This window comes from Coffea arabica, chromosome 5e, assembly GCF_036785885.1.
Source record: "Coffea arabica cultivar ET-39 chromosome 5e, Coffea Arabica ET-39 HiFi, whole genome shotgun sequence".
Lineage (NCBI taxonomy): Eukaryota > Viridiplantae > Streptophyta > Magnoliopsida > Gentianales > Rubiaceae > Coffea > Coffea arabica.
Window position 1 is genome coordinate 44,143,718 of NC_092318.1, and position 9,386 is coordinate 44,153,103.

The following is a 9,386-nucleotide window of genomic DNA, read 5'->3' on the forward strand; positions in this document are numbered from 1 at the left end:
ATGTTTATAAAAATAAAAAAAAACTTTAGTCGATTAAACGAGTGTTTATTTGAATTGTAAGCACACTCATAAATTAATAAACTATTAATTTATTAATTAATTTTAAATTAATAGAATTTGTATAACTCCGAGATTGTTAATTTATAGAGGATTTATTGTAATTTGTATTAAGAAAACTACGTAGCATTCATTAAATTGAGAAATTAGTACTTTCATTCAATAACTTGAAGGCTAATTAACTATGCAGCTATAATTATTGCTAGCTATGACTGCATAAAAAGAAGAAGAAGAAAGTATCATACCCAATAATGCTGCACAAATATAGTATTGATGTATACATGCTTAAATTTAAGAATTGGTATTGGTTAGACTATCATGACACAGTTAAGAACAATTTTTAGTATGGACGAATACAAGATTATAACTTTGCATGTTCGAAAATTAGAAATGAATAGATAATTTACATTTCTTTTATGATTTTAAAAAGCATTGCAAATATATGATAAAATTAATAGAACAAGATATTGTAAGGAAATAATCATATATAAGAGCTAAATTTTCATTTTCTAATGTATTGCTACCTATCACGTGACTTCATCCTATAGTATCAGGTATAGTTGCAAAGAAAAGGACCAAGAATAATTGCAAAGAAAATCAAATATTGTGCAAGAATTGCAAAAGTGTTAACAATAATTGGTAAGAATAATTATAAATTCATGGATTCAATTTGTAGTTTTGTGAAGTAGAAAGAAAGAACTCTTTTCATGATTCATGAATCATGAAATATGAACTCTTTTCATGATTCATGATCTAATTGCTTGAGTATATAGTAAAAAAGGGCTAAGAATATTTGCAAAACCTTATTAATCTTGTTTTCAGATTTATGAATTATAAATCGTAAGAATTGTGAAAGGATTAAGAATAATTGGTATTACAATGAGAAACAAATATTGTTTTTGGATTCGTATTGTAGTTGTGTGAAATAGAAAAAAAGAACTCATTTCATGATTCATGAATCATAAAGTACGATTTAATCATTTTTCATAAATGAAAATGAGATGTTGAAGCATGTATGTAGTATATGTTATAGAAGGAATAAGAAAATTGACCAAAGAATCTTTTCATGATGCATGAAGCATAAAATAAAGTATAATTCATTCGCAATTGAAAGTGGGAGTGTAATTAACCTTGGGTCTCTTATCACGGTGAAAGTGTAATCTCTCCGAAGATGGACTTGCTAGTTCTTCCCACTCAATTTTACTTTTCGTTTCATGAAAGGTAAATCAGGCTTAGTTTTCGTTTCTTCCCACTCAGTTTCGTCTCCAGAGATGGCGGACCAACTTTACCTTCACGTGAGCAAATGAACTTTTCCTTCAATTTCCTTTGTACCGTTTTATTACTACTTTATACTTATTTGTCCCCACAATTGCAGACTTGACAGCCACTATAATTGCTTTGACTTGCATTTCAATACTTGTGTCAGACTAGTCATTCTAGTACCAACTCGTTGCTTATCTTTTTGTAAGAATAGTCCAAATCTATTATTGACAGTGACACCATTTGCGTGGAATGGTGAACTGGTTCACAATTATGTGCTAGCTTGTAAGCATCATCAGACAATTGCTGACTAGCCCACCAGTTGGGGAAATTTAAACGGATACAGATTTTTGGTTAAACTGCACTATATAATGTAAATTTACAAATGTAGGTATTAAAATGTTAAATATAGACCTAAGAGAATATAACATGTAAAAACATAATAAATTTTATGAAAAAATTATGTCCCAGAATAAATTACGTACATCTTAATTCAAATTAAACCTGTCCGACCATACAATTGCAGAGACTCCCGATCCAATCTAAACTATGGCATACTTTGTCATGCTTCTCTTAATTAACACATGTGGTGTAGACTAAATAAAAATTTTCAATTTCCCTTGAATTGCTTATCTTTTGTAGAAAATAGTTCCTTGGTTCATAAATATGTGCTAGCTTTTGACCCCCCAATGAGACAAAATGCAGACTAACCTAAACAACTGAAGTACGCTCTGTCATGGTCCCCTTAATTCATCTATTGATGTATGTGGACTCTCACTGTCTTAGGAGTTAGTGATTACAAGGAAAAAGAACAGTGTTCACACAAAAAAAAAAAAAATCCAATTTCCACATAAGCACATACATATGGCGCCATTCCCTCAGGCCAACCTCATTTTTAACGATAATTCACATCCTCTCAGCCAATCATTAATTCTTCACTAGCGGCCAGCAGCTAGCAGGCCATCCTAATAGACCATTCAATTTCTCCCCATTTCTTCAGGATTACCACCCACTGCTCCGCCCCTTCTGACCACCGCCACCACCTGAACTACGAGATCAAACAGCTAGTAGGCTGAAGAGTTCTGATTTTACTCATGGATTCTTCATCCAATGATGCTGGTCAGCCACTGCTGCCAAGAACAAATACTCAAATCAGCACAGAGCTTGAAGAAATATTATGCGATAATGAACAACCATTGCTGCAACGTTACCGGGCGGCGACTTGGATTGAGATGAAGCTCCTTTTTCACTTAGCAGCACCAGCTGTGATTGTTTACATGATCAACTACCTTATGTCCATGTCCACACAGATTTTCTCTGGGCATCTAGGCAATCTTGAACTTGCTGCTGCTTCCCTTGGCAACTCGGGGATTCAGATTTTTGCCTATGGTCTCATGGTATCTGATTACAGCTGAATCTTTATGTCAATCCAAGCTATTTTACATTCTCTTGAAGTTGGTTTTCTCATGATTTTGATGATTGTATTCTTTTGATGTTTTGTGTAACAGCTAGGAATGGGAAGCGCAGTTGAAACACTATGTGGACAAGCATTTGGAGCAAAAAAGTATGAGATGCTAGGCATATATCTTCAAAGATCAACCGTACTCTTGAGCTTAACTGGTGTTTTGCTGACCATAATCTATGTTTTCTCGAAGCCAATCCTTATATTTCTGGGCCAATCACCAGATATTGCATCCGCAGCAGCTTTATTCGTGTATGGTTTGATCCCACAAATCTTTGGCTATGCAGTAAACTTCCCAATTCAAAAATTCATGCAAGCTCAAAGCATAGTGCAACCAAGTGCATATATATCAACAGCAACATTAGTCCTGCATCTTGTATTGAGTTGGCTTGCAGTTTACAAAATTGGGCTTGGTTTATTGGGTGCGTCACTTGTTTTGAGCATTTCATGGTGGATAATTGTGATTGGACAATTTATTTACATAGTGAAAAGTGAAAAATGCAAGAGAACCTGGACTGGTTTTACTCTACAAGCCTTTAGTGGTCTTTGGGGGTTCTTCAAATTGTCAGCAGCATCAGCAGTTATGTTGTGTTTGGAGGCTTGGTATTTTCAGATTCTTGTTTTATTGGCTGGTTTGCTTCCTAATCCTGAATTGGCTCTGGATGCTCTGTCCATTTGGTAAGCTCAAAACTAAGTTCATTTTTTTATTTGTTTTTTTTTTAGGGAGAATTTTAATTTGAAGAAAATGACAAACGTTTGGGACTGAAAAGGTAGGATTTGCAAGATTTTGCTAGGAGTTTGGGTTTTTCCGTTTTTCTTGAACAGACTGTGATAAGTAACTTGTTGCAATAATTGCATGCCCCAGCTTTTGAGTTTATGAATAAACAGCAAAAAAAAAGTTCCTTTTGGTCGGCCAATACTGCATGACTACTGGACAAACAGTACAAAGTAGAAATGCTATTATCTTAACTAAATTCCAAGTTTAGTATACTATTGCCACTTTAAGAAATTAAGTTCTACCCTAGCTTAAGTTGGACAATTAACATATTTAAAATGTTTGATCTTGTATTCGAATTATTTCGAATGCGCAGTCATAGTTTCTTACCGTTAGGGTATCAAGCCAACTATTTGAAAAAGAAAAAGACCAATAATTTAATAGAAAATAATATCTAGCACGAATGATGAGCAACACACAAGAATTAACGTGATTCGGCTTAATCACCAAGTCTACGTCCATGAAGAGAGAAACTTATTCTTATTATGAGAGGAAAAACATCACAAGATTACAACTTGATTCTCAAGCCCCAACTATATATTATATAACCCTTACACCCACTAAGAACTTTCTCACTCCTTTCTTGTGTATCTTTGTAGTATGCCAACCCTATTTATAGAGAACATTACTTGGCCAAAAACCAAATAAAAATTGGAAACCAATACTAATTCCTAAACTCATATACAGGAGGAAATAACATCTAATTCTAGCTAAATAGGACTTTACTTAACCACTACTTCAAGTAACTGAAATCAAGTAGGAAACTAGTTACTTTCCACACCAAATAAGGATCTTGACTAAAAGAAATTAAGCCAATTTCCTAACACTTACTATGTGTATTGATTACTTGCAAAAGTTGGTGAGCCATTTGTCATTATTTGTAGCGTTAACAAGGTCATTGATAGTGTTTTCGTCATTAATTTTTCTCAACAGGAGACGGGTAGAATTTGAAAAATAGAAATAAAATGAGAATTGGAATCCAAAAATAGCCATGTGCTAAAGTTTGGTTTCAGGGACACAGGCTCAAACGGTTGTAAGGAAAATCGTTTGGAGAGATTTTGTGCAAAATGTATAAGATATTATTTTGTATGTACATGATGAAATGTACTTTTAACAATGTGTAATTATAGAACACAATTTTGTGAACTTCACATATGGTGTAAAAAATAATATATAAAATGCAATCTAGACTTCACATTTTTTTTTTGCCAAATCTTGATAATGAATCTTCAGGAACGGTTGCAAGAAGCAACATAATTGTCCTGGTTTCGACACTTTCCAACGAAAAGAAAATCTATGGCAGATTTCAGAACTGCATGTGCTAGACAGTCAAATTACCCTGAGCTCTGAAATTTTCCTTTCTCTTTTCCTTTTCTTTTAGCAAAAAGTTCTGTGGCAATATATAGCTGTCTCAGAAATAGTGGGGTACAAAAAAATTGCACAGAATTTTAAACTTTTTACTAGTTATTATACTACTTCTTAGACAATGACTAAAATGTTGATAGACCCACGGGTTCCACAAAAAGTTAAAAAATAAAAATAAACAAAAAAGTTAGGCCCCCATTTTCCTTACTGCTATGTTTGCTTCTAATTATGATTGTTTCTTCAAATCTTTGATGGGCTACAATAGGCATTGAATTTGACTTCACATGAAGAAATTATTGTACAGTGAAAAATGGAATGCAGGGATTATTGGTTAAAGAACTTTCTTGCTTCTCGATAAATTCAACAGGCAAAAAGTTTTTCTATTTTTTCTTATGTTGGGAAATATGCTAATGTTGCATGCTGTATTAATACTTGCATATGTTTATTAATGGCCAATTCTATGATCGAAATGAAATTTGCTGAGATTTGTTGCAGCACGACAATTGCTGGATGGGTATTTATGATCTCAATTGGATTTAATGCAGCAGCGAGGTTGGTCTTTGATTTTGAAATCTCGATAATTGTTTAGTACGTACTTATTGTTATATATGGTTTAGAACATGAGGAAGAAGTAAAAATGAAAGAAGAAAAAAATCTTTTCTAATAATTCTAGTTGGTAATTTCTCAAAAGAGAACAGGAATTTGTTTATTTTATTATTGCATTTTAAGTTTGCAAAACGATAAAAGCATGTGTAAATCATGAGAAAATTCTTCTATAATAGGATTGATTGCTTTGTATCTGGATGGGAATTATTTGCAAAAAATTTATTTGGTTACATAACAAATACATTTTTCAACATACCTTTTTATCTTCCTAATCATCTTTTTCTCACATACATTACATGCAAAAAGTGCTATAGTAATTATTTTAAATAATATTCCAAATAATCTTACCTAACTTCGAAAGAATTAATTAATATCTGGGAACAGCGTGAAAAGGCCAATTCCAAGTAGGATCATGTTTTTAAATAAGAACATTTCATAATTGGATTGGAGCAATTGTGCTCATTTATGTGAGTTGGTATTCCCAATAGGGCTTGTAAATTCATCCTAATTTGAATACTACAAAAAATTTATAGCATCTTGTAAAAATTAATCGCATATAAGATTATGTCAAATTAAGCTAAAGAGGTCTTAGATTATTGGAAGACATATTTTTTATTAAAATTGACTCACATAATAAATTACCTATCACGATTGTCATTTTACTGTTGTAGCTAGGTATCTTTATCTTTGTTTACAATATGGACCGATTGTCCTGACAGAAAATTTAATTAAATAAAGTGTCCAACAATTTCTTATTCATGTGGGTTGTAGTATATAATTTGGACTAATGGAGATTCTGAAATAATTACCAGTGTGAGAGTTAGCAATGAACTTGGAGCAGGGCATCCAAAATCAGCAGCATTTTCAGTGGCAGTTGTGAATGTGGCCTCTTTCATAATTTCTGTGATTGCCGCAGTTATCATCCTTGCGCTGCGCCGGGTCATGAGCTATGCATTCACAGAAGGTGAAGTAGTTGCAGATGCTGTCTCTGATCTTTCCCCACTTCTGGCTTTCACTGTTGTTCTTAATGGCATCCAACCAGTCTTGTCAGGTAAGTAACAAGTTAATTCAAGTGATTAAACTTAAGTTTTTTTGTTTTTTGTCTTTTGATCAACCTATTTAGTGACTTTCTTTGCTTGATTTTGCATAAGTTTATAAATCATACATAGGTTTGTCTATTGGTGCCTTAAGGACGTACAATAAGAATTTTTTTTTTCGAGAGTAAATTTCTTCTTCAAAAGTATTAAAATCTATAGAGTGGGTGGTAATTTCAGAGCTTAATAATATACCACATTTTTTAGTCAATTTATTACGTACCCTTAAGACACTAATAGAAAAAAATATCATATATATGCACAAGAAATCAAGAAAATTTTTTTATTCATTATTTTAGTTGATGCCATTACAATCTTTTCCCATTTGTAAACTTACAATTTCTTCTAAGAATTAAAAAAAAATTGTTGAAAAACTCATGGGGAAGCCAACTTGTTTCAATTAGACCAATTTGTTCTCTAAACTGAAATTAAAAGACTAGCTCCAGCATGATTAGAGATTTAATGTAATGAGGTCAAAAAGGATCTAGAGCGCATGAAAACAACAAATCAAGGTGTATTTAATAAAACTGAAATTTGAAATCTGGATCTGTTAAGTTGCTAATTGTTAACTACTAAAATCTTAACATTTATGCATATTCTGTATTAAGTGACAAAGTAAACAACTTATTACTTATTGTTTTGAGTAAATTTTGCCTAAATAATTCAAAATTATTTAATTAATTAAGACGTTCTATTTTTAGTTATTAAACATGTTTAAACATATTAAAATCTAAATCTATTAAATTTAAGTGTTGAATTGGATTATCAAATAAGGCCTAACTATTTTGATTAGAAATTAATGTTTCTGAACATGTTTGTAGCAATTAGATAAGTAATTATATGCCTAAGTAGTTTGCACTTTTTGCTATGTATCTAGTCTACTCATTATGCTTGTCATTCTTTTCTCAAATATGAAGGTGTGGCTGTTGGATGTGGATGGCAAACATTTGTTGCATGCGTGAATGTGGGATGTTACTATTTAGTCGGAGTCCCATTGGGCTCTGTACTCGGCTTTTACTTCCAACTTGGTGCTAAGGTCCGTTGAACTTTGACATCGTGACAACAATAAGTTTTAGGGTTAATATTCCATGTTCTACATTAATTTGGGTGCCTATAATTTGGCCATGTTTTGCAAAATTTTCTTACATTATTCCGTCCACGTAGGGATTATGGTCCGGCATGTTGGGCGGTACCATAATGCAGACAATTATCTTGTTGTGGGTGACAATTCGAACAGATTGGATTAAGGAGGTAAAAAATCCCACCATCATTTATTGTAAATCTTATTCAGCTATTTTTTATTTTTATTTTTGTTCCTTAACCTAAATTGAAAATATTAGTCTGATTTCATATGACAATAAAAATGACTTGAAAATGCATAATGATTTAAAACGAATGTGACAATTAACATGAAAAATTTCTTTAACTACACTCAAAAACCTATTCCACGTTCACTTTTGGCAACTGTCTTCTTCACCTCATCTAAATTGTGATCGTGGAAGTTTTTGAGGTCAAATTAGTAAGGGACATAATAAATTAAGGTTCTTGATGCCGTCATTTGTATTAATTTGCAGGTTGAAGCAGCTTTGAGGAGACTAGACAAATGGGAAGATGAGAAGAAAGAAGCTCTTATCAAGGATTAAAACAAGCCCAGAATAGCAAGGGCTTCAACTCAATTTATATTGTGGGCAGCAGTCATCAATCAAAGAGAAATGGGGAGAAAGAGGAAAGGAAAAGATTTAGAGAAACTTAAAATTGATGATTTGTTGACCATTAATTTAATGGTAGATTACCTAAGCCAGTTCTCCTGCATAATTGAATGTTGTGCACCTTGAAAAGGAATTATTCTACGTTCGGTTCCCAATGTTGGTTTAGGGTCACCTTTGGTTGCTAAAGTTATGCTGAAACGACAATTAGGTTTCTCTACTCACTTTATAGTCAAAACTCTCTCTCTAAATTCTCTGTCTTCTAACTTCCTCCGTTCTTCTCAAACAAACTAACACTTTACTCCATTGGAAGAGGGAGGCCATTTAACCACAGAGTTTTGGTTCAGTGACCACTAAAAAGAAACTAAGTCTCTCTGGTCACTAAAAAGAAACTAAGTCTCTCTTTGGACTGTAGGTCAGAGATTCGAATTTTACCTATAGTCAAAAAAATTTAAAGGGGGTGTCAGAACATCCCTTTGGTCTAGTCAAATCTATATATCTACTAAACTTTTACACAGTCTCTTTAGGTTCTCTCTCCCTGTAAAATATAATAGATTAGATTATATAAATGTTATTGTTGTCAGAAAAAAAAATGGAAGAGGGAGACCATTTCATCTCCCTCTCTCCTCCTAATGATTTCTTTTTATGTTCATAGACAACAAAGTCTCTCCAAAAAATTTCCATTGACAATGTTATTCTCTACTAGGGTTTCTTAATGAGATATTTCTTTTCTTTTAGAGTTTTTCTAATGAGAAAATTTTCTCTTTTAGGTTCTTAGTGAGAGTTTTTTTTTCTTAATTTTATACCTTTTGTTCTGTTTTTCTTTGTCTAATCTCAGTTTTTTCAAATCTATTTGTCAGATTTGCAATTGTTGAGTCTATTTTGTCAAATCTCAATGTCATATAAGGGATTGAAACAGTTAAGCAGTAGATTTGGCAAGAAAAGACATGCACAAATGTTCATTGGATTGTAAAGATTGAAATCATTTGGATTATATTAGAAATTATTTTTGTAATTTTTCAAATTTGATGTATCTGTAGATCCTTCAAATTTGTTATTTT

The 9,386-nt window shown here is 32.4% G+C and overlaps 1 protein-coding gene across 1 annotated transcript; it reads left to right on the forward strand.

Moving 5' to 3' along the window:
* The first annotated feature begins 2,219 nt into the window (after positions 1–2,219).
* Positions 2,220–8,545, forward strand: LOC113743723 (protein DETOXIFICATION 40). The gene is made up of 7 exons (XM_027271801.2): positions 2,220–2,714; positions 2,826–3,457; positions 5,415–5,471; positions 6,338–6,576; positions 7,537–7,655; positions 7,784–7,870; positions 8,194–8,545. The coding sequence occupies exons 1-7, from the start codon at positions 2,412–2,414 to the stop codon at positions 8,260–8,262; spliced, it is 1,506 nt and encodes a 501-aa protein (XP_027127602.1). The 5' UTR covers positions 2,220–2,411; the 3' UTR covers positions 8,263–8,545.
* The last annotated feature ends 841 nt before the right edge of the window (positions 8,546–9,386 follow it).

Coding starts and splice junctions, on each gene's coding strand:
- LOC113743723 (XM_027271801.2), top strand. CDS start 2,412: ATGGATTCTTCATCCAATGATGCTGGTCAGCCACTGCTGCCAAGAACA. Junction 6,577..7,536: donor CATCCAACCAGTCTTGTCAG/GTAAGTAACAAG, acceptor TCAAATATGAAG/GTGTGGCTGTTGGATGTGGA. Junction 7,656..7,783: donor ACTTCCAACTTGGTGCTAAG/GTCCGTTGAACT, acceptor CCGTCCACGTAG/GGATTATGGTCCGGCATGTT.